The following is a 25,943-nucleotide window of genomic DNA, read 5'->3' on the forward strand; positions in this document are numbered from 1 at the left end:
CTTCAACAACAGCTATACAGAGTTTCAAGTCTATAGTATACTGCCATTTACAGAGACAAAGGTACCCATGCCACTGTAAATGTTCCAACCCCCCAAAAATGACACTTGCCTGAACACAGGGTTTTGGATCATTGTGTACTCCAAGGCATTATGGGGCCCATTTCTCATCATCCCTGTACCAAATATATATACTCTGCTGTCATTACCAAGAATTATTCAAGTTTTGAAGTAACTTTTTGTAAAATTTATCTACTGTAATATGCAATTTAGAAAGATATCTGGCCTTCTAGGAAACTGTTTTGTGACTAAACAATTTTCTTCTTTATTAACCTTCTTTTGTCTCCATGAAATTTTAAACATCTATTTTCACAGCTGATTCAGAAATTTTTAATTGCATGGTTATTAAAAGTATTTATAATATCTTTCATACATTTCCTACAGCCGTTTCTAACAATATGCAACAGCTGGCAGTCTATATTGGCATCATTTTTCCAAGGTTGCTCACATTATGGGCTACTTTCTATTGATTTTTTTTGTACTATATAGTGAATTTTGAGGTTTCACAATAATATAATCCAAAATGTCCTGGACTGAATTCACTATAATTCAAATTAATGATTCAAACTTTGCAACAATAAGCCAATTAATTCCTAATACATGTATTTCTGTAATTCCAGTCCCACTAAAACTTTCCTTGTATGACTAATGCTTCTTTTTTGTTCTTTGCACAGTTCCTTTCCCTTTCCACTCAGGTTTGTTTGCAGATGACATGTAAACAATTGGCACATAATTAGACTTATAACCTGCAAATAAAAACTGGTGACAACCAACCAAGTCTAAGTGTAAAAAGAAAATCCAGGTATTTTTTCATTATCAATATATTTTTATTCCCTACATATCTTACGATTATGTGGTCTTAAACTAACTAATAGAAAAGAGCAGACATAACTATTGTGAAATTCAACAAAAATTTATTTCCCTACAATACACAGTTAAAATTTAAAAAGAACTTACAGTAATATGAATTAAATACCAAACAGTCCTAAAAGTTCTAATACAAGCCCAAATGTATGAAAGTTCCTATTGAATTCCAGGGGTGTTCCAAATAAATTCCATTACTGAATGTGCTGATGTGCCTGTAGTCTCGAATGTGCTAATGTGCCAACAGCCTGAAATGTGGCAATGTGTCAAGTCTTCCGATGTATCCTAATAATATATTCCAAAATGTCCTTGACTGAATTCACTATAATTTCAATTACTGACTTAATAGTCCAAGGCGCATTAATGAGAACTTTGTAATTTCAGTGAATAATATAAATAAATCTACCCAAATTAAAACCTGAACATAACAGTAAAACTGCTTCAACTTCAAATGTTAAGGTAGGAATGAGCAATTTTTAGAGTAAACAACATGGATGTAAAAAGCTCAGACACAATAACAGAGCCAGTATGTAGATCAGTTTCCTATCTAAAATATTCAAAGCTGTCAACAATTTTAGGAATTTCCAAGTGGAAAACTAACATCCTAGACTAATAAACATGTTTACCTCCATTAATAATGATCTGCCTATTTAATCATAGATACATATTAGCTATGTATTATGTTGTTTACAAAATAAATGTTACCAGAAGGTACTGTAATTCATTATCTTGATTCAGACCATGTCAAATATCAAACAATAAAGAAAACAATTGAACACACAAACTGGTCTATATTAATAATTATCCTGGTTTTTGCAAAAACATAGTTAACACATGTAAAAATTTAAGCTCTTACCTTTAAGATCTAGTGGTCATTCCACTATGCCAGTTTTGTTAAATGAATAATATATTATCAAGATGTACATTAAATACAAGGTACCTGGGAAATAACGAGAAACATCACATTATAAATGGGGCCCCACAGTGGCAAAGTGGACTAAACTGCTCACCTTTTCTGAATACGGCCATCTCTCATCTGTCCATGTGGGATTGGGGCTCAGGCTTGGCTAATGTGGGTATGTGAGAAAGCTGCAAGTAGCTGAGCCATAGGGTGGTGGTTCTTACCAGGGTTACCCCAGGTTGCCATCCACCAGCTCTACTAGTCACCATGTATAGCCAATCAGGTGCAGGGAAATGGCAACCAAAACAATAAGAACAACAACATATTTTAAATAAATGTAAATGTCACATTTGCATCCCAGATGAAACGTGTTATTTCACATGGTACATATCAGCCCATAATATACTCTGAATCAGACAGCATTCATTCAGTGAATATATTCTAGTTTCTTATATATATGAATGACCAATGGATGCATTGTGAGTCAAATACAACTGTTAAATTAACATTTTTAAAAAAAAAAAAACCAAGGACTAATTACAGTAAACACTTGGGGGAGGGGGCAGAGAAGAGTGTAACATCACTAAACTGCATATTTGAGGGGCAGAACATTTTGAAGAAAAAAGCATATATGCCCACTAAAGAAACATGAAAAAATTCTGATTACTCAGCAATGACATCTGATCTGGTTGACCGATTAGAAACATTTATGGCAAGTCCAATTAAAATAGTGATTAATCAAATATTTCAAATTCAATTTCTTGCAAATTATGTGTAAACTCAAGGCCAAATTTTCATTCTGTGCTGGTAGATTATCTTTTTATGATTTTGCATCATGGCAAATATTCTTTCAAATCCTTCATATATCAAAATCTGGTCAAATATGATTATCAAACGAACATTTATTAAAAAAGCATCAGAGAATAATTAAAGTAAACACTTGGGGAGGGGCAGAACATTTTGACGAAAGAAAAGCAAGATGGTAAATATTCTTTCAAATCCTTCATATATCAAAAACTGGTCAAATACGATTATTAAATGAACATTTATTAAAAAAGCATCAGAGAATAATTAAAGTAAACACATGGGGAGGGGCAAAACATTCTGACAAAAGAAAAGCATGATGGTAAAGATTCTTTAAAGTCCTTCATATATCAAAAACTGGTTGGCTGGTTTGGCTTTGACTTGGAGTCAAATGGGTGCCCAGCATCAATATTTAGGTGTCCCAGGTAAGTGGATCATGGATTTTTCTTGAGTAACACTGTTAGAACTATAGAAAATGCAAGAAAGGAAATGCTGAGGAAAACCTTGGCTTTTAATCCTAACTCTTAAAGTAAAAAAGTACATGCAAAAATAAGGTTAGTATATAAACAAGAGGGATTTTTAATGTTTAACTGAATTTTATTTACGCTTGAGCTAAATTAGTTTATCTGTTAGACAGATGCAACAAGTAACCATTATTAAAGTTACTAACATATAAGAAGAGTACAACTGCAGAGTGCAAGGACCCAGATCTGCAGTTGCATAATCCAGCAATTTGTTAGGAGTAATCAGTAGAACAAACAGCATAGACAATAATTTACAGGTGCATTATACTGTGTCAGATCAGGATCTTTGTCATCTGGAGTTTGACTCAACTATAAGTGAGTACATATGATATATGCTACACATTGCACATTTTGCAAATGACAATATAATGCAGCAGGTGAATCAAGAGCGTGTGAGAACAGCATATATGCATATATTTAAAGATATCAGAGTAAAATGCATTTGGTAATAAACAGCCTAACAATTACAACATACATGTATATACCATCTACATGCTTCCAGCCAGCTGAAAATTATATACAGAAATGTAAGAGTTAATACTCAACATACTGGGCCCTTGATCTTTGCATCCTGAACACTGAAATAAATCCTGTGACAACTGTGTGTGTGTGTCTCACAACCCCACCCTTTTATATACAGCTTTCCTGCCTTGCAAAAGTTTAGTGGGCCAAGCAGAGGTATATATGTATATATAGCACACAGGATGCTCCACTAAAAACCACAGTACAGTCAGCGTGGGCTTAGTAATCATATTTAGTAAAGTGATGCACTGTGTTCAGGGAGCATGAAGTCTCATGAGACTTAGTGTTGTTTGATATTAGCCATGTGAAGGCTAAATGAACAGCCTTAGATGTAGTAAAGAGCACATAAGGGAGCTATGACTGAAAAGCTGGAGGATCAAGTGGCTTCAATGTTTGTAAATTCTACTTGGCACATTTGTAAATTTATTTTGATTCTGAATGTGATTGCTTTTACAAAAATTCCAATGACTTCAAATTGTACAGTACTTATTTTTCATTTTTACTTTTAAGAATAAATCAATTTCATACTCATTCATTTTTGAAGTTTTCCTCCTATCAAACAATGGATTCTCTGAATTCTGCACTTAATGAACTGGGAAGTTTCTTTTTAAATAAATATGCAGCTGTATGTCTTGTAGTAAACCTGCAACCTCACATGTAACCTCATAAGCAGCCAGCTTTAGAATGTGGCTGTTGAGGGAAAGGGGCGGGGGGAATCATGCAACATAAATATGTTACCAGGAAAAACCAGTAATTGGCTGCATACAGAAATACAGAAGGTGATTGCTTAAACAAGGCAACTATTGTGAAAAGTTGGAGCATACATACTGTTATGTATATTTGATTTAATTTAACTGTCTAAGTTTTTAAAAAATTATTACATGTTGAAGTAATACAACTCTGTGTACTGGAATTTGATATTTTCCAGAATCTAGTCTGACCTAACTGTTCTGTCGAAAAACACCTAAAAATAGAACTTTGTATCCTTATGCTGACCTAGTTCCTGACTTTGAGAATCAAGTAAACAACTTGTTTTTATATATAAATCATTCGTAATGTGGGACTGATAACAGTGAAATCGAGGCTGACTGGGACTTTGTGACTTCAGAGTACATAGCTTCTACGATGTTCTAGAAATTCTGGTTTTACTGGAGGGTTTACCCTCATCCGGGCATCTGTTTTGCGCATTATTTGGGTTTTATACAGATGTCTATAGAGAATTTAGTCAGTTGAGCATTGAACACTTGATGTCAAGGTGTTCGTTTTGTTGTGACAACTTTGGAGTTTAATTTTTATTTTTATTCAAATTATTTGGACTCTAAAAGATTAATTCGTTTTCCTGAAAATATTTTGTTGCTCATACAGAATTCTTGGAAAAAGACATGTCTTTAAATTTTATTCGGAATCCAAACACCGGAATATTATTGTCTGTGAAACAAAGAACTATAGACACAACAGTACTATACTAGCTATAGCATACCTCATCGCCTTCCATTTTGGATTTTCATTGGGACTCAAACTCAAATTTCAATAGAACATTCTATTATTAGGACTTCCAATTTAATAATTCTTGGATTATTTTTGGATTTGATTCTTAAAACCATAAGTTCAAAAGTTCAAAAGGAAAACCTCATTTTTACCTTGTTTTTTCCAGGGAAATAAAGTATTTGTTAAATTTTACAAAGCTTGTTCAGTCTTCACCTTTTCTTTGTTACTGTTTATTAAAGCCTAAACATGTAACAATACTTTTTGTAAATATCTGGTCTATATTTATTTATGCATGCATTTGGGTGATAACACATCAGCACAAAACTTGCTATACGGGTGCTGATTAAAAGTTATAAAATAAAACAAACAAAAATAACTACAATTAACTTTAAGACAAACTTTTACAAACTGATAAATAAATATGAATAAGGAAATGCAAGTTCATATGATTTTCAAACTGAATGCAAGGATCAAATAAATGTTTCTTTTGCTCCAGAGCATTCAATTCGTATCCCTGACTGGACATAAAATTAATATTTCTCCACATTTTGATTCTCTTGATGATATAATCCCACTTTATCTGAAGGTGCTGCTACAAATTTTGTCCTATATTTTAAACAGTTGGCAAACAAGCACTTTGGAGGAATTACCACACCTGTGTTACTCAACAGAATGAACAATTCAAGGACAAAGTTTGCCTGGCTGGCTGTATAGCTAACTTGTCAGGAGGTGCATGGGAATGTAGTGCTGGCCAGGTGAATGAACCAATTCACCCATGGATTTTACATGACTACTATTACCAGAGTGGGTATTCCAAGTTACTGTTATTTACATGACTACTATTACCAGAGTGGGTATTCCAAGTTACTGTTATTTTCATGACTACTATTACCAGAGTGGGTATTCCAAGTTACTGTTATTTACATGACTACTATTACCAGAGTGGGTATTCCAAGTTACTGTTATTTTACATGACTACTATTACCAGAATGGGTATTCCAAGTTACTGTTATTTTCATGACTACTATTACCAGAGTGGGTATTCCAAGTTACTGTTATTTTCATGACTACTATTACCAGAGTGGGTATTCCAAGTTACTGTTATTTACATGACTACTATTACCAGAGTGGGTATTCCAAGTTACTGTTATTTTACATGACTACTATTACCAGAGTGGGTATTCCAAGTTACTGTTATTTTCATGACTACTATTACCAGAGTGGGTATTCCAAGTTACTGTTATTTTCATGACTACTATTACCAGAGTGGGTATTCCAAGTTACTGTTATTTTCATATGGAAAAGTTGTTGTATAAGATGCCCCCAAGTGGCAATACCAAAACCAATACCATGTGAACATGATGCAACTAAAGGTGAAAGTTACAAGTCAAAAGGAGAAACTTAACTCCATAAGCTGTAGTAGCATGAAGCCAACTTGACCTACATATTGATAATGCATAGCTATATACTGATATGCATAGGTGCATATTGATAATGCATATCTACATATTGATAAGCATATTGATAATGCTTATCAACATATTGATAAGCATATTGATAATGCATAGCTACATATTGATATGCATATTGATATGTATAGCTACATATTGATATTGCATAGCTACATATTGATAATGCAAAGCCACATACTGATATGCATACTGATAATGCATAGCTACATATTGATAATGCATAGCTACATACTGATATGCATATTGATAATGCATAGCTACATACTGATATGCATATTGATAATGCATAGCTACATACTGACATGCATATTGATATGTACAGCTACATATTGATAATGCAGAGCTACATACTGATATGCATATTGATAATGCATAGCTACATACTGATATGCATACTGATAATGCATAGCTACATACTGATATGCACTGATAATGCATAGCTACATACTGATTCGCATATTGATAATGCATAGCTACATACTGATATGCATATTGATAATGCACAGCTACATATTGATATGCATATTGATAATGCATAGCTACATACTGATTCGCATATTGATAATGCATAGCTACATACTGATTCACATATTGATAATGCATAGCTACATATTGATAAGCATACTGATAATGCATAGCCACATATTAATATGCATATTGATAATGCATATCTACATATTGATATGCATATTGATAATGCATAGATACATATTGATATGCATATTGATATGTATAGCTACATATTGATATTGCATAGCTACATATTGATAATGCTGAGCTACATACTGATATGCATATTGATAATGTATAGATACATATTGATATGCATATTGATATGTATGGCTACATATTGATATTGCATAGCTACATATTGATAATGCAGAGCTACATACTGATATGCATATTGATAATGCAGAGCTACATACTGATATGCATATTGATAATGCATAGCTACATACTGATATGCATACTGATAATGCATAGCTACATACTGATATGCATACTGATAACGCATAGCTACATACTGATTCACATATTATTAATGCATAGCTACATATTGATATGCATATTGATAATGCATAGCTACATACTGATATGCATACTGATAATGCATAGCTACATACTGATATGCATACTGATAATGCATAGCTACATACTGATTCACATATTATTAATGCATAGCTACATATTGATATGCATATTGATAATGCATAGCTACATACTGATTCGCATATTGATAATGCATAGCTACATATTGATATGCATATTGATAATGCACAGCTACATACTGATTTGCATATTGATAATGCATAGCTACATATTGATAAACATACTGATAATGCATAGCTACATATTAATATGCATATTGATAATGCATAGCTACATATTGATAATGCATAGCTACATACTGATAATGCATAGCTACAGTCCCTAACAGGCTTGAATCAATAAATAGCTTATACAGTTACTGAGCAGAACTGAACTGCCAGTGACGAGAGAAGTATTAAATCAAACAGGAACCATAACTCTATCAATTTTTGTTGGAATCTGGTGGAACACCAACATGTAAAGCTTAATACATAATATGATTTGAATCCATGTTTCCTTCAAAGATAATTGAGAGAAAACAATTTTGTAACAAACGATGGTAACATTCTTAGGCAATGGTCTCAAACACGTGGACTGCAAGCCATATCCTTTGGCCACAAAATGATTGGTGTCAAGTTGTCATGAGAGATAAAGGTGGTGCAGCCCTTGAGCCATAGAAAATGTCTTCATGCTGCCCTCAGGGTGGCTTGAGGTTTTGACCTCTATTCTAAGGCAAACAGGAGCTACATGTGTATATGTGTCAAGTTTTGTAAGAGAATGGTGAAAACAGCTTTGACCTATGACTTTCTGAGGTAAAGAATCATACCAAATGTGGTTTGAAATCATCAATTCCTTCAAAAGTTGCTTAGATGAAATGTAATTCTGATGCAAGATCTAAGTAATACTGATAAGTCCATTCTAATTTGATGAAAACTAAACTTGACCTAGATTTTTTCATATCAAAACTGGGTTGAATCCAATGAAGTCCTCCAAAATGTACCTCACAGAAATGAAGTTTGTGTGATTTGACACAAACGACAGTATAGATGGGCAACATTGCTATGGCACCAGCATAAAAATAAGAAAGAAAAAAAAGAAGAAACATTTTTAACTTGAAATTTTAAAACTTTAAAATTTATTGGCAGAGTATGTATTTCTAAGTCATCCTGTGTAGCTTGACAATATTTAGACCCATTGTACATTGGTAATGTTTTCAATTTTATGGCCATTGTTGCAATCCAGGTGAGACAATCTACTAAACTTGTTTATCACCTGTTGCTGCCTATGTAGGGATTTCCTCAGTTTACATGAATATGCATGAATCTTCTTAACCAATCACTGTGATTGCAAGTAAAAATGTCTCACTATTGTGACCTAACATCACCTTTCAAGGTTTTGAATAAGGCAATAAAAGTTTATCTTTTTAAACACGATCGATAAAAAGGGCAATGTCATTTAACTATTGGAAATTGTTACATTGTTTTGTTGAACAGGTTTTTTGTTATGCTACCTCAAGAAAAAGGAAATCTCCACACAGACAGCCATGGGTGAAAAAGGAGTACAGCCAATTGTCACCTGCGACTTGTGACAATGTTTTTTGGGCATAGGAATTGTCACATCTGACCTGGAGAAAATATGCATCATTCTTTGATTGGAAATGGAGCCTTTTTTTCAATTTAAATAAACCTAGGAAAATTCTTGTAAAGCTCATTAAACAGGCTTATATTTGTTCTTAGCTTCAAGAAAAAACAATATTCCTCTTAACCAAAATCTGTGTACCAAATGGTATGGACAATAACTGCAATATGCTTACTGTACAAATGTTACTTGTATATCAGGGAAAATAGCCCTATAGTTGGCCTGTTTCGTCCACTTCACTCACTCATAACTGGCTCTATAGTTGGCCTATTTCACCCACTTCATTCACTCAGTTTTCATGGACACAGTGGTAGTATGTAGTCTGGGCACAGACTCTTTATCTAATACCAAGAGTAACTTAAAAAACTGAAGGAAATGTCAAAATGCAACATGTCCTGAGGTATACTGTCAGAATTAACTGCAGTAAAAATGAAATATTTTTTTTCAAAATAACGAGTGTATTTTTTACATTTGGGAAGTGCTATTTCAGCTTTTGATGCATTTTATTTCTCATCTATGTATATTCATTTATTCGAACAAAAAGTATTGATAGTCTTTCATTTAATGTGAACTTGTTGGTTGGGATTGGTTAACTGCTTCCGAGATGGACTTGTGATGGAAAATAAATTAACCATCATATTCTCGTATATTTTGAGAGTAGCTGCTTCAGTTTAACTGGCAATATATAGCCTGGATTGTCCTGATGTGGCATCACACACAGACACACATAGTCCATGCCAAAACTGATACTAGCTGCATGTTGAACTGTAGCCTGTCTGCCTCATGGGTACCTATACCCTACCATCTCTGCTGAACAAAAACCACATACCACAAGGCTAAGTAGCAATACTGTATTTGTTGATTAAAGGCATGCAGCTAATGAACAAGAGATGTAGCATTCTTAACACTGCCCAGGTAGGACATAACATCTTGGACCCAAGTGAATGAAGTGTATTCACACCAAATCAATTTAACCCATTAAAGTATTGATTCTATTTTCGTCCAGGTGAGCTCTTACCTGCATCTTGGGTAAGTTGCTCTTCACCTGATGATGATGTGGATAACCATCTCTGACATGCAGCCAGTGGATGGGATGTACATAAGAAAGTACTTCAGTGTATTCAATGAGATTCACAGGAAGATGGGATGTTTTAGGTGAGATACAATCACATAACAATGCTGACCTCCACAGGATCTAAGAAAATGACCACCTGGTAAGTTGACCATTCACCTACTACTGACATCTCCTATGAGAAGTCTTGGGGTTGGGGCCTTCATAATTTCTTCAAAAATTGCTAGGGGGAGACTTTTAATAGGACAGAAATATCCTTATCAAACACTGCTCAGCATTTATAAAATGGGATGTGGGCTTATCACCAAGCATGGGGTTATCACCCTGCATGGGCTTATCAGAGGATAATTAAAGGATACTGCCTGTATCTGTCCCAGTCTCCATGACTACTGCTGGCAATATTTACAGTAGTTCCTTACAACCAGGTTTCATGAAAAACAAAAAAAGAGAATAAACAATACTTTCAATAACAATAATGTATATTAAGCAGAACAGTCTGTAAGAATCACAAGGGACTTCTGACAAATACCATAATCCACCATGCAGTTACAGATTGCTGTTATTATGATGAAATAAGGTTCTGCCATACACCAGTCCTTGGGGCTGAATTGATCCTACAGTACTTGTCTGCATAAAATGTCCACAATACTGTGAACATGGAACAAATACCAATCTGCAGTCATGAATTTAAACATTTGACTAATCAGAATACTCTTTACGAGAGTCATGTGCTAACTAATATATGGAACAAATAATTTACAAGGGTCACTGCAGAATGGAAGCAAACAGACCGGTTTTTTAAAAAAAACCCAGATCAAAGATGATATAAAAAACGGACTATATCAAGAAAAATCTGATTCAAGGCAGGAAAAAAAGCAAAATTCCGCTTTCAGTCTTTCAGTAAACCATGTTATAACACTCCTGCACTCGAGTAGTAATAACATTTTCAAGATGGCCACTGTGGCAGCTGTATTGGATGTACAAGTGGCATCATTTTCATTTAGGACTGCCTAGACATCACAAGATGTATTCTGGTGAAAAATCCATGTCAATATGCCTTTTCTTGAAGAAGTAGTAATAACAAGATTTTCAAAATGGCTGCTGTGGCAACCATACCCAACATCAGATTACCAACATCACAAGAATTTTAGTGAAAACCTCATGTTTAAGATAATTAGCAATTACAAGATTTCCAAGATGGCCACCGCTCTGGTGGCCATGTGGTTAGAGCACTCACCTCAAATGCAGGAGGTCGTGGGTTCAAACCCCAGCAGAGTCATACCAAACACTTACAAAAATGGTACTAGCAGCTGCCTCGATTGGCACTCAGCATTACCTCATTAAACCTTGTATGTTTTTGTCATTTTCACCTGAAATGAGTGAATAGGAAGCACATTTTGGGGGCTATTTCTAAATACATCCAAATAAATCTACATCCAAGAGATTTCTGGTTAACCTAATGCCTAGTTGTGTGAGAAAAGTTTTTTATCAGCTATTTCACTCGCGCATGAGCAAAATGGTAACAGGAATTTTTTTTTACTTAATGGACCCATCTTTTTCATATCCAGACCACTTTTTATTCCAACCGCCCATGCAACTCATACAATACTATTAAAGACAGAGACTTCAAACCACAGGATATGATCATAGGATAGTCTGTATATATGCTCATCTGTTCTTAAACTCTGACCTGTCCAAGCAGAACTATTTTCATTCTGGATCTACTGTACATCATAAAAAGTCTTGTAGTGAAACCTGATGTTGGTATAACCATCCATTCAGGAGAAGTAGCCATAACAAGATTTTAAAGCTGACCACATTCATGGCCATAATCTAGACATAATTAGGTCCAACTAGACTATATGATGAATAAGCGAGTCAAGTTTCACAGCAATCCTGAAATTCTAAATGATTTCTTTTACACAAAATGCATAGTAATTTTAAGTGTTTTGAATGCGGTGCAACTCATCCCATCATTAAACAGAGACTTCAAACCTCAGGATATGGTTGTGTGTTATCTGTACGTGCACAGCTGTTTTCATATTTCGAAGAAGCCCCTGACAGTTGGGGGGTTAGGGGAATGGTTTGCTTTACTTAAATTGAAAATAACCTCTAGATTATGTCTGAAATATTGTGTGTGATTACCAACCCAAGTGTCCACATATGTCAGACGGGGGTTTATATGGGATCCTGAGGGGATACAGTTTTGGCCACTCTGTAACAACTTCCATACAACTGAAAACCACATCCTAAAACTATATATACACTTAGTGGGCATGAAATTGATTCATAGATTTAGGGTTGGGTTGGACAAAGCAGATTAACACTCATATGTTTTACAAACACATACATTGCTTGTTTATTTCTCTGTGCCTGCACCAACATTTACAATCAGATGAAATTGAGACAACAGCTGACTTTCTCATTTTCTTAACACTAGAACATCATTTAAGTATACTTTACAGGTTGTGTAATTAGTACAAAGCCCATAACGTTACATGATGTGTAATTAGCACAAAGTCCATAACTTTACAGGTTGTGTAATTTGCACAAAGCCCATAACTTTACAGGTTGTGTAATTAGCACAAAGTCCATAACGTTACAGGATGTGTAATTAGCACAAAGTCCATAACTTTACAGGTTGTGTAATTATCACAAAGTCGATAACTTTACAGGATGTGTAATTTGCACAAAGTCCATAACATTACAGGATGTGTAATTAGCATAAAGCCCATAACATTACAGGATGTGTAATTAGCACAAAGCCCATAACTTTACAGGTTGTGTAATTAGCACAAAGTCCATAACATTACAGGAGTTGTAATTAGCACAAAGTCCATAACTTTACAGGTTGTGTAATTAGCACAAAGTCCATAACTTTACAGGTTGTGTAATTAGCACAAAGTCCATAACTTTACAGGATGTGTAATTTGCACAAAGTCTATAACATTACAGGATGTGTAATTAGCACAAAGCCCATAACATTACAGGATGTGTAATTAGCACAAAGTCCATAACTTTACATGATGTGTAATTAGCACAAAGTCCATAACTTTACAGTTTGTGTAATTAGCACAAAGTCCATAACTTTACAGGATGTGTAATTTGCACAAAGTCCATAACTTTACCGTATGTTTAAATGGGAAGTGGTTTTAATGTTACTTTTTCATGTCAAAATGCAATAATATATTCAATTTTAACAGTGCTACACATGTTAATACAGCCTGAAGAAACACAAGATTTCTGGATCTGGTGGGTTTGCTAGCAATGCCAATGCAGTGCTTTTTGGGATTTTACTGGGGAAAAATGCATACCTCTGTTGTAGGAAGTCTAAAAGAATTGCAAATGATTAAGCCATTTCATAAACAACACAATTTATTCTGAAATGTCACTGATCTCTTACTGCTATATGTATACACTGTAGACCTGACCAATAAAGAGCACTAAGCAATTAATGGGACACTTCATAATCAAATATTAAACAATAAAACAATAGTGTATTCCGTAACAGATCACTATAAATTCAATCATCTGAATATTCCTTTTACATTTTTTTAATGTTGACAAATTCTGAAAGAACATTTCAAATTTTGCACAAATCAATAATATGAAATATGGTAAAGATGTTCATTCCAACATCTACATATTACAGAATTAATGAATAAGAAAAAATAATATTTCATTCACTTTATTGTGAAATAATTCATAATGAGTTGACTATCACAGTCTGAATCCTGTATTTACATTATATCACAAATATTCTGCATGTCTGAATCCTGTACTTAAAAGTATGTAAAGAAATAGTCTGCATATTAGAGTGATACCTGTATTTACAGTACAATGTCACGTACATCACAAACAGTCTGCACATATCTGAATCATGTATTTACAGATGTCACAAATATTTTGTATATCAGTCTGAATCCTGTATTTACAGTGTATCGCAAATATTCTGCATATCAGCCTGAATCCTGTATTTACAGTACATGTACATCACAAATAGTCTGCATATGTCTGAATCCTGTATTTTAAGTATGTATACAAATAGACTGCATATTAAACTGAATCCTGTATTTACACTATGTAAACAAATAGACTGCATACCAGACTGAATCCTCTATGTGCAGTATGTCAAGAAACTACATATTACAATCTGAACGCAGTATTTACAGTACAAAAAAAAGAAAAGGAGTCGGCATATCAGCCTGAATGTTGAATTTTCAGCATGGCCAATAGTCTGCATAAAGCCTGAATGTTGAATTTTCAGCATGGCCAATAGTCTGCATATCAGCCTGAATGCTGAATTTACAGCATGGCCAATAGTCTGCATATCAGCCTGAATGCTGAATTTACAGCATGGCCAATAGTCTGCATATCAGCCTGAATGCTGAATTTACAGCATGGCCAATAGTCTGCATATCAGCCTGAATGCTGAATTTACAGCATGGCCAATAGTCTGCGTATTAGCCTGAATACTGAATTTACAGCATGGCCAATAGTCTGCGTATCAGCCTGAATGTTGAATTTACAGCATGGCCAATAGTCTGCATTTAAGCCTGAATGTTGAATTTACAGCATGGCCAATAATCTGCATATCAGCCTGAATGTTGAATTTACAGCATGGCCAATAGTCTGCATATCAGCCTGAATGTTGAATTTACAGCATGGCCAATAGTCTGCATATAAGCCTGAATGCTGAATTTACAGCATGGCCAATAGTCTGCATATCAGCATGAATGTTGAATTTACAGCATGACTAATAATCTGCATATCAGCCTGAATACTGAATTTACAGCATGGCCAATAGTCTGCATATTAGCCTGAATACTGAATTTACAGCATGGCCAATAGTCTGTGTATCAGCCTGAATGTTGAATGTACAGCATGGCCAATAATCTGCATATAAGCCTGAATGTTGAATTTACAGCATGGCCAATAATCTGCATATCAGCCTGAATGTTGAATTTACAGCATGGCCAATAGTCTGCATATCAGAATGAATGTTGAATTTACAGCATGGCCAATAGTCTGCATATCAGCATGAATGTTGAATTTACAGCATGGCCAATAGTCTGCATATCAGCCTGAATGTTGAATTTACAGCATGGCCAATAGTCTGCATATCAACCTGAATGCTGAATTTACAGCATGGCCAATAGTCTGCATATTAGCCTGAATGTTCAATTTACAGCATGGCCAATAGTCTGCATATCAGCCTGAATGTTGAATTTACAGCATGACTAATAGTCTGCATATCAGCCTGAATGTTGAATTCACAGCATCATTAATAGTCTGCATATGACAGCATAAGTATGAATCCTGTATTTACAGTAAGTGAACACTTGTCAAAACAATGTGACACCAAACCACACCCTTTTTCTTGGGATTAGATTAGTGACAGCTTGTTACTACTAATTACAGGGTAAATTTTGTAATATAACTGTGTGGTTCAACATGGAGATGCTTTCTACCACAAAAATTCCTTATTTAAATAGAAACTGAAAATTCTTGCCACCATTTTAACACAAGTTCTCTGGAATACTGAACCTTTTAAATACGAGACATACACAACCTCTATAGAATGTCTAGTCTGCATTTTCCCTAATTTTTCTTCTATTTACTGTTATATGTTTTTTTAAACATTTCTCTGAATCCAGTAGCCTACGCTCAAGTTTAATCCAAAGATTTCAACCCATTATAATTAATAGCACTTACTTTGTATGAGACAGTTGTGTGGTGTTGTGACCATTGGTTTCCATACTGTTTGACACGGATCCCCACTTCTTGATGGACAAAGATGTAGAAGGCCTAGATGAGGGGGGATGGCGTGGGGAGGGGGTTGCATGATAGGGTACCACATTAACATTCTCAAGTGCACTAAGATGAGACTTTCGATCAGACCCTGAGGGTTTTCTAGGTGTCCTCATGTGTGGTTTGGATGGCAAAATACTGTTCTGTGCTGTAGTTAGAAAATTCAAAATATGGATAATGTATCTATGGATACAACATGTGCACAAAAATTGTTTTTTTGTTGTTATTTATCTACAAACAAAAAATTATTTTCCAAAGCCACTATACTTAATATTTCTGTTAGATATTCTCCTGTCTTTTATGAAGTGTTATTTCAACAGTACACTTAAATAATATAATAAAAGGATACACTACATCTAGTATGCACAAGTACATGTATATATTACATCTAGTATGGACAAGTATACATAACATCTGTGCACTAGAATAAATTATATTACTATGCACTAGTATACATTACATCTAATATGCATAAATATACATTATGTCTATACACTTCATATTTCTGGTCCATTTTTTAACTATACCAATTTGCTTAAAGAAATAATTCATGTTAGAGCTGTTGCTATATACAATGAACTCTTTCAAAACAGCTGGACTCGACGGGTAGCTAAATGCCATTTTACTATTGCGATTCTTGCTGTTAAGATTTGACAGTCATTTTTGACCAACAGAACTTTGAAAAATCAATAGATAGAATTATAAGCAATTTCTGTACCTCGTTCATGTTCTGCCTGACTCTGGCGTCGCAGGACATCTGCAAGTGCAGATTTGATGCAGACAATCTCATCCTCCTGTTTTTGGACCTTGGTTTCAAGAGCTGCCACTCTCGCACTTAATTCCCTATTATCCTCACTCAGCAACCCATCTGAAAATTGCAAACAAGGTTATATAGACTGTCTTATTCTATCTATCAACCTTGCATACCATCTCTCTCTTTTTCCAAATATGAGAATGACTAAATTCACCACTCTTGACCTATTCAAATTCTGCTTCAATTTAAGTGAATGTCAGTTTAAAATTTATCAATAAAATTGCAGCCATGAGAACAAAGAAATTTTTGTTAGTTGATTTACTTTTAGTAATAACCATTCATATGTAGCTAATGAAACTGGATGAAATATTTGCAGCAAAAAGAGAAAAACCTGCCTTGCATTTCAAATACAACAACAGCAACGACAACTACTACTACTAATAATATTAATAATAATAATGAAACCAACAGTATTAGTGCAAACCTTCACAACATTATCAAACGACTTAAATATATATATTTTCTCATTATTATATGACCTCTGCACTAATTACCTTTACAACAACTGATCATGTATATACATATACTTGTATTTGTAATGATATCTCTAGTCGTTCCAGAAACTCTCTGTAAATAAAGTGGAGATAAAGTCAGGAAAGAGGGTCAAAAAAGGGACATTTTATGCAGAAAAACAATGTGAAATTTATATACATTCCTGAGAAAATAAAACCTTTAGATAACTTGCTTTCTCAAACTTGAACAAAAGCATGCTCTTTCTCACATATTAGCCATCTCTTTCATCTACTGTCTTAAACACCTAGCTCCACATCACCAATAACACATCTGAATTCACTTTGTTCATGCAGCATGTAATCAGTTTTCAACAAAAAAATTATACAATGTATGGCTAGTAGGGCCATTCTGAAAACCCGAAAATTGAGTCTGCCAAAATGTAGGAAAAAATATGAAAAGTAGGTAAAACAAGGACTGCTGGAAAGACTCCAGTTCAAGAAAGTAAACAAATACTATTTGTTAGAAACATTCCAGCTTTCTACTGAATCTCCAGATCTTGCATTGTTTTGAATTATATTTGTTGATGTTTTCTTGAATAAATATTGTTAAACTCAAAGTATCAACTAAAAGATGTTGAAAGGGAGATAATTCAGTTAAGACTCTTAAGCTAAACACAAGGGAACTAGCCCATAGGTTTATGGAATGAAAAATGTGTAACTGATGTAGACTGCAAATACTCTATCTTAACCTGATCGAAATAAAATTTCTTAATAGGAGATGGACCACCATTAAATCATCATCATTACTTAACTAATTTCAAGATGGACACAAATCTTCCTTTCCTATTTTGAACAAAACTTGATAATGAAACATAAAATTAAGTTAATAAAATGACTGAAGCATTAAAGCTGGGTATTGTGAACAATTTGGTGCTGTTGTACACCATAGAATTTCTGAATATACCATGATATGTACCACAGTATACCACAAATAGATTATGTCACGGGGCAAAGGGCTTGACACTTTTAAATTTCTATCGGTCAAGAGAAATAAAAATATCTTGCTATGAATAATGTAGACTACACTGTTTCACCAGTAGCGGGGGCCCGATTCGTCGAATGGTCTAAAGCACTCACCGTTATGGCACTGCCATCTCACCTCTTTCTGCGTGGGTTCAAGTCTCAGGCTCGGCCAATAAGGGTATGTGAAAAAACTTTCCAGTAGCTTCTCATGGGTCGGTGTTTCTTTCCGGGGTTTTCCCGGGTTCTTCCTCCACCATTTATACTGGCCGCCATGTATAGCCTATCTTGTGCTGAAAAATGGCATTAAACCCTACAACAACAATCACCTTTAGAGACTCTATCCCAAAGGCTTCATAAAACAAGAGCCCCTCTATGGGACAGATGCTCTTCTGACCAAAAAATTTCCAAGAATTCAAGACAAGTCCATTTCTTCTTTTAAACTGCCAAGTGTTGAAACCGTTCTTGATTTTAAGAACAATAACAAGATTTTTAAAATTAACCATTGTAAGATTGGCACCATTTTCATTTTATGACCAAATTAAAACTGTAAGATTGTCACCATTTTCATTTTATGACCAAATTAACCACTGTAAGATTGGCACCATTTTCATGTTATGACCAAATTAAACACTAAGATTGGCACCATTTTCATTTTATGACCAAATTAACCACTGTAAGATTGGCACCATTTTCATGTTATGACCAAATTAAACACTAAGATTGGCACCATTTTCATTTTATGACCAAATTAACCACTGTAAGATTGGTACCATTTTCATTTTATGACCAAGTTAACCACTGTAAGATTGTCACCATTTTCATTTTATGACCAAATTAACCACTGTAAGATTGGCACCATTTTCATGTTATGACCAAATTAAACACTAAGATTGGCACCATTTTCATGTTATGACCAAATTAAACACTAAGATTGGCACCATTTTCATGTTATGACCAAATTAACCACTGTAAGATTGGTACCATTTTCATTATGACCAAATAGACATCATACAGTAAGTTTTGTGATGAAATCCCCATGTGAATGTCCACACACTCTGGAGGAATAGCTATAACAAGATTTTTAAGATGGCTGCCATTTGGCCATGCTTGGATCACAGATTAGCATCATTTTTATTAAAATTGTCTTCTGGTTAAAAAAAAACTATCGAAAAGGCTTTTGCTTTAGGACCCAATACACATCATAAGAACGTTCCATTTAAGAGAAGCAGCAATCAGATTTTTCAAGATAACAGCCACATTGGATATGACCAATTTTCATTTTTGCCCCAATCAGGCATCACAAGAATTTTTTTAGTGAAAATGCAATGTTGATTATGACCATCCGTCTGGGAGGCAGCTATGATAGCCATATTTTACATCTGACTGGCACCATGGCACAACTAGATGCCACCAAAAGTCTTAAGTGAAAACCCAATCTGATTTTCTGTCAAGAAGATGTTATAAAAAGATTTTCAAGAAGGGTGTCACTGCAGCTATACTGGATGTCAGACTGGCAACATTTACTTAGGATCAAGTAGACTGTGAGAAATCTTTGAGTTAAAACCTGATGATATAACTTTCAATTCAGGGAAGTGGCAACAAAGATTTTCAAGATAACAAGATTTCAATACTGGACATCAGATCAGCACCATTTTCTTTGTAAGATGTCTTTAATTCAAAACTCCCATGAATACGTGACCATCTATTCAGGACTAGTAGCAATAACAGCATTTGCAAGATGGCTGTTGTATCTTCAATACTGGCAGCCTGAGTGTCACCATTTTCATTGAGAACCAACAACAAATCATAACTACTCTTCAGGTAAAAATCACCAGTCAATATGACTCTCTGAGTACAGCAGTTATGACCAGAATTTCAAGACAGCTTCCATACTGGATGTCAGACAGCTTCCATACTGGATGTCAGATTAGCAACATTTTCACCCAGAACCAACCACAAGAAGTTTGTTAATTTAACTCAATGCTGATATGACCATCCATTCAGAAGCAATAACAAGATTGTCAAAATGCAATCTGTGTCTTTGTGACACATTTTTATTTATTGACTAACCAGACCTTTGGCTGTAAATGTGTGTATGTAAAGTTTTGTGGTAATCCTCAAAGTAAAGCTTTCACTCATTAAAATGCTGTAGTTAATTAAGGTTCATTACCACTGACATTTATTTTAAGTTATGCACCAAACTGCACTATACCAAGAACTGCAATATCAATGAAACTTCCATATACTGAGCATAACATATGAAACCACGGTATATCTGGCACAGTCAAAACTTGTTAAATAATGGGATTTTGAAAAGGGTATCAAGGTATAAGACCAAATTTCACCTTCTTTGCTTTCAATTGTAGTTGTTATAAATTGGTTTAATTTTGGTCAAGAGTTCCATAGTAATACTGCATTATATTCAGAATTGCATTATAACGAGGTACATTGTAATTGGTAGAGATGTAGTTTAGGAAAAGTAGCTGTAACATACTTGTGTTAAGAGACGGATGACAAACAGCCATCCCAATAGCTCCTCATATTTCTGACTAGTAGAGCCGATGAAAAACATAAAATGGGGATTACAAACAAGAACTATTCTTTACAAAACAAGATATGCTCCTGCAACGAACTATCTATAGCAAATAGCATAAAACTTGACCATACTGCCCTACGTATGGGTAATGATCAAAGCGTGATCATGAGCTAGAAGTGTTGTATCCAGAAAGGATTATAGTAATACAATTACAATTATAGAATGTTTTATTGGTGTCCAATACAGATACCTCCACACTGTGCAGACAGGAAAATCCCTGGACAAGATGAATGCTAGATGACCCCAATCTGGTTAAAATCACATCTCCACTGTCCCATGTGAAGATCTGACAGCAACCGCGTAGGGATCATGTTCTGGTGACCTGTGTTATTACCATAATTGCTAATTTTATCAGCCAATCAGATGAAGCCTTGTATCTTTGTGTAAATGAGACTGAGCAGTATAACTGAAGAGCATCAGTGTGCACCTATCGATTGGATTCACTTTCAAATTTCTGAAAGCTGCATTTCTTTTTGCCAACTCAAAGGTCACCATAACATGACCCCTTAGCAGTTGCTGTCAGATCTTCACTCAGGACAGTGGAGATTTGATTTTAATCAGACTGAGATGACCCCATCTCAAGAAACGATGCGCAATATTTATTTATCATGGCAGACGTAGGATCCCAATACGAAAACCATATCTGGGTCCACAAAATATGCTACCAGAAGTTCATTTCCTACTTGACTGAGTGCTCAGATTACACGTCTGAAAATATGTTCAAGCATTTCATAATGACGACTAATACTTCAATGAAGGACAGGCCTATACTGGAAGAGAATTTTACAAATTTTCCAAACACTTCCATGCTATATCACATTTATACATGCTCAAACACATTGCCTGATTTATTCAAGGATAAAATTAGCATTTTCACACTAATCTATTATGAGACACATAATATGCCTTTCATTATTGAATCCCTGAGCAGACTGTGTAATGAGTGGCTATTGATTGTCCAACCTTACTGCTGTACAACTCATAAACCTACAATTTTATCATGGGAAAGATTATGCTGACCTTGCAGTCTACAACATAACTGAGACTGTCAATGGACCCAGTTATAAGAAATAGCTGTCAAGGCACTGCCGTCCAAGCCCTCTACCCTGCATGTACATTTTTGTCATGCCTGCGGCTTCCATTATACTTTTGTTATTGATATCATGAACGAGGATCGGGGAACAAAGCAAGTTTCCTTTCTCCCTTTTTGAATAATAATAATAATAATAATAATAATAATAATATAATAACAATAATAATAATAATAAGTAATAAGAAGTAGTAGTAGTAACAGTAGAAATAGCAGTAGTAGTAATATTTGACCATAGAAGTGAGATTAAATATGTTGGAAAAATGAAATGGGTGGATATATGGTTTGGGGATGGTTGCTTAAAAGAGGTGATCATTAAGTGAATGTTACAGTGTATATGCAGCTTATACAAGATGAATTTCCTCAAAACAAGCTAGTTACACCTAATTAAATGCTTAGTAGGCTACATTATGCAAACTGTACAATGCTGAGTGTATTGCATTGAAGAAAATAAAAAAAACACAACTTTAACAGACTTCTCACAATTTAGCTGTTTATGTCGATGCTGACGTCAGGGTTGGATTAAGGTCATTGTAGGCCCTAGGCACTTCTTTAATAAAATGATCAACACTGATGACTTAGCCTCTTTGTGCATACACTTTTCAGTAACATGGTGTTTCCTAGGCCCTAGGCACTTCTTAAATACAATGATCCACACTTACGACTTTGCTTCTTTGTGCATAAATTTTCAGTAACATGGTGTTTTCCTAGGCCCTAGGCACAGTGCCTACCTACTCTTGGCTAATATGGCCCAGGTGACTGACTTCACTGTCTTTTTAAACACCTAGTTGTTTTATACACGTACATTTAGGGTCTACACCATTTGCGAAATAATCAATGAACTAGGAGAGAATGTCACTTGTGAACATTAACTTGGATGAAACAATAAGTAGATGATCATAGTTCGGAAGATGCTTTATTCTAAGTAGATGATCATAGTTCGGAAGATGCTTTATTCTAAGTGCTTGGAACTGGTCTTACTCTCATGTACTGGTCAGTATAACTGCCACTAAGACTGTTAAGTGTAAATGTCATTCTAGCAACATTTTATGAATTTTAGTTCATGAAACTCTGACAGGGACTCCAAGCACTTATGACCTTAGTGATTACATAACCATCTTCCTGTCCAACACAAGATAAGCCAAAACAAGTGCTTTGTTAAGGTCCATCTTGGACTGATGTAAATATCAACAAGTCCGAAATAGTTCCTTAGTTAATGAAAGTTTGCTTGCAAGGCTTCAAGCTAGTAATGACAGAAATTAAGTTACAGTGAAATAGAATACAACCAACATACACAATTCCAGACACAGGGACTGGAAACAGCAGTAAGATTTAATACTGACATAGATTATGTCATCGAGGCAGTCAGAAGCATTTCATCATGCAAGTGGTCAGCAAACAGACACGACAAATCATCATTCATCTGCTGAAAACAGTAATCTGGTTTGCCAATATTTAAATTAATAATTCCTACTTCTTTGGTATTCAGACAATTATTTGTCACTCAAATTACTGTTATCATGGCAATATTAGCTTGATTTTCGGAGCAATGGTTATACTGTATTCAACATAATACCTCTACAGGTCATAACAAGCATACCCTCATTTTATCCAAACTCCTATCATCAAACTCATAAAATGCCTTTTTTAGGGGCAGGTCAATCCCGATTGCATTATGGCTCAAGGAAGGGAAGCGGTTTCTAAAACCTGTCTAAAACATCTTGATTTTCCTGAAAATTACCATCATGCATGCCTGCAGGTGTCTCAATACCAGTAACTTTATGGGTTAATATGTATGTACTAGCATTTAAGGGCACATCAGCCCCCAAAAATGGCATTTCTTTTGACTGAAAGTAAAGTTTTAAAAATGTACTAGTGAACAATTTTACAAAAACAACTTCATGATGTTTTGTTGGTTAAATCAGTGCCAAAAATTGTGCGTGTGTGTGATCTGGATTCTTAGTGTAGCTTTAAAAAATTTTCAGTCATATTGCTACGATGTCTGCAGCGTGACAGTTTATAGTGATGTCTAACACTGGGACATCATGCTGCAGACATGTAGCATGATGTCCCACCTAGTCACATTATCCTGACACCAGGCTGACCAGTCCTAACACTAGCTTCTTAATGCTAAGCGCCAAGCAAGGCAGCTGTTAGTACCATTTTTGTAAGTCTTTGGTATGACTCGGCCGGGGATCAAACCCACGACATCCCGCATCTGAGGCGGACGCTCTAACCACTAGGCCACCGGAGCGGTCATGCCAAAAATGAATGACAGTAACTGTGGCAGCTATATTGGAGGTCCAAGTGAATCCATTTTGATTTAGAATTAACAAGATAGATTCAAGAAGAGTAGCAATAATAGCATGGCTATTATGGTGGCCAGATTGGACATCAGATTGGCAACATTTTAATTGAAGACCAGAAGATGTCATAACAAGTCTTCTGGTAAATACCCCATGGCAATGACTTTTCAAGAGATTTAGTGACCTTATGATCTTCAAGATGACTGCTGTGGTGACCATATTTGAGGTCAGATTTGCACCAGTTTTCATTTAGGATTAACTAGATACTTAAGAAATCTTTCAGTGAAGACCTCATGTTGACACGACAAGCAATTCAGGAGTAACAATAACAAGATTTTCCAGTTGGCAATTGTGGCAGCTATACTGGAGGTTCAAATGGCACTATTTTCATTTCGGAATAAGTACACCATGGGATGAATGTCAGCATAAAGTTTTATGGCTGTCCCCCAAATAGTTAGGAGAAATATTGATAACAAATTTGTTTTAATGGACTGACAGATGGATGTTAGACAACAGACCATCCAACAACCCTCATGGTCTATGAACAGCAGAGCAAGCAAGTCGCAAATATCCTTATTTGTTTCTTGTTTATCCAAGAAATTCATACATATATCATTATCACTGACACTTTTGTTGTGGATTCATCAATGTTTCCAGCATTATATGCTAGGATTCAGTTACTGAAGACTTCAACAAACTCAGTTTTCTATAAATCCTTCTCCACTAAATTAACCATACCAACTGTTCATGACATGGTTATTTTATGAATGTGGAAATTGTAGAAAACCATGATATGGTGCGACCCAAATGAATGAAAGTATATACAGCTTAAAAATTGCCAGTGATCATTATCACCCTCCTTGTCATGAACCAACCTACTGGCATTGAATTTCTCCGGCTCTAGTATCCATTTCATCCTCTCTGTATGCTACTTTGGAAATGAATACAGCAGTATTTTTCTCAAGATTTCATGTTATCTTCATTATTTTTTTTCTCCATGATCATTGACCATGTGTTCTTGATTTGTGCCCAAGCTAATCAAAGTCAGTATGACATGTACGTTAGGCAAGGAAATTGATCATCTTAAACTTCTTTGGCAGTGAGTACACTCTACTCGGAAAGCCCGGGATGTGCTCTATACAGTCAGCTCAAAATCATGTGACATTATCCCTTACTTTTCTTTTCTGACGTCTTTTTATAATATTATGGTAGGAAATTTCTTGTAACAAAAAACGAGAATTAACTATCACTGGTGCAAGTGCACAGCCTAAAATGAACCCTTTATAAACGTAATTTAAGTTTTTCTTTCGGTAAAAAAATGTGCAAAATCATCGGGCTTTTACACTAACTGAGGACATGATATGGGTATGAAATATGACACTTTCACCAATACATTCTACCGCCTCTAAAATACATTATC

At 34.9% G+C, this 25,943-nt stretch overlaps 1 protein-coding gene across 12 annotated transcripts in view; it reads right to left on the reverse strand.

Moving 5' to 3' along the window:
- Positions 1–25,943, reverse strand: part of LOC149808475 (echinoderm microtubule-associated protein-like 2) — a 175,666-nt gene that overhangs the window by 95,445 nt on the left and 54,278 nt on the right. For 10 of the 12 annotated variants that reach the window (XM_089977894.1, XM_089977845.1, XM_089977877.1 and 7 more), the window contains 2 exons: positions 16,961–17,110; positions 16,147–16,390 (listed from right to left, as the gene is read on the reverse strand). In XM_089977894.1, the coding sequence (XP_089834020.1) occupies positions 16,147–16,390; positions 16,961–17,110 (394 nt within the window). Of the gene's footprint in view, positions 1–3,700; positions 3,867–16,146; positions 16,391–16,960; positions 17,111–25,943 lie in introns of those variants that run through there. The other 2 variants (XM_089977903.1, XM_089977922.1) reach the window with 2 other exon arrangements.

Source organism: Sinohyriopsis cumingii, chromosome 1 (genome assembly GCF_028554795.1).
Source record: "Sinohyriopsis cumingii isolate HCF-2022 chromosome 1, ASM2855479v2, whole genome shotgun sequence".
NCBI classification, from domain to species: Eukaryota; Metazoa; Mollusca; class Bivalvia; order Unionida; family Unionidae; genus Sinohyriopsis; species Sinohyriopsis cumingii.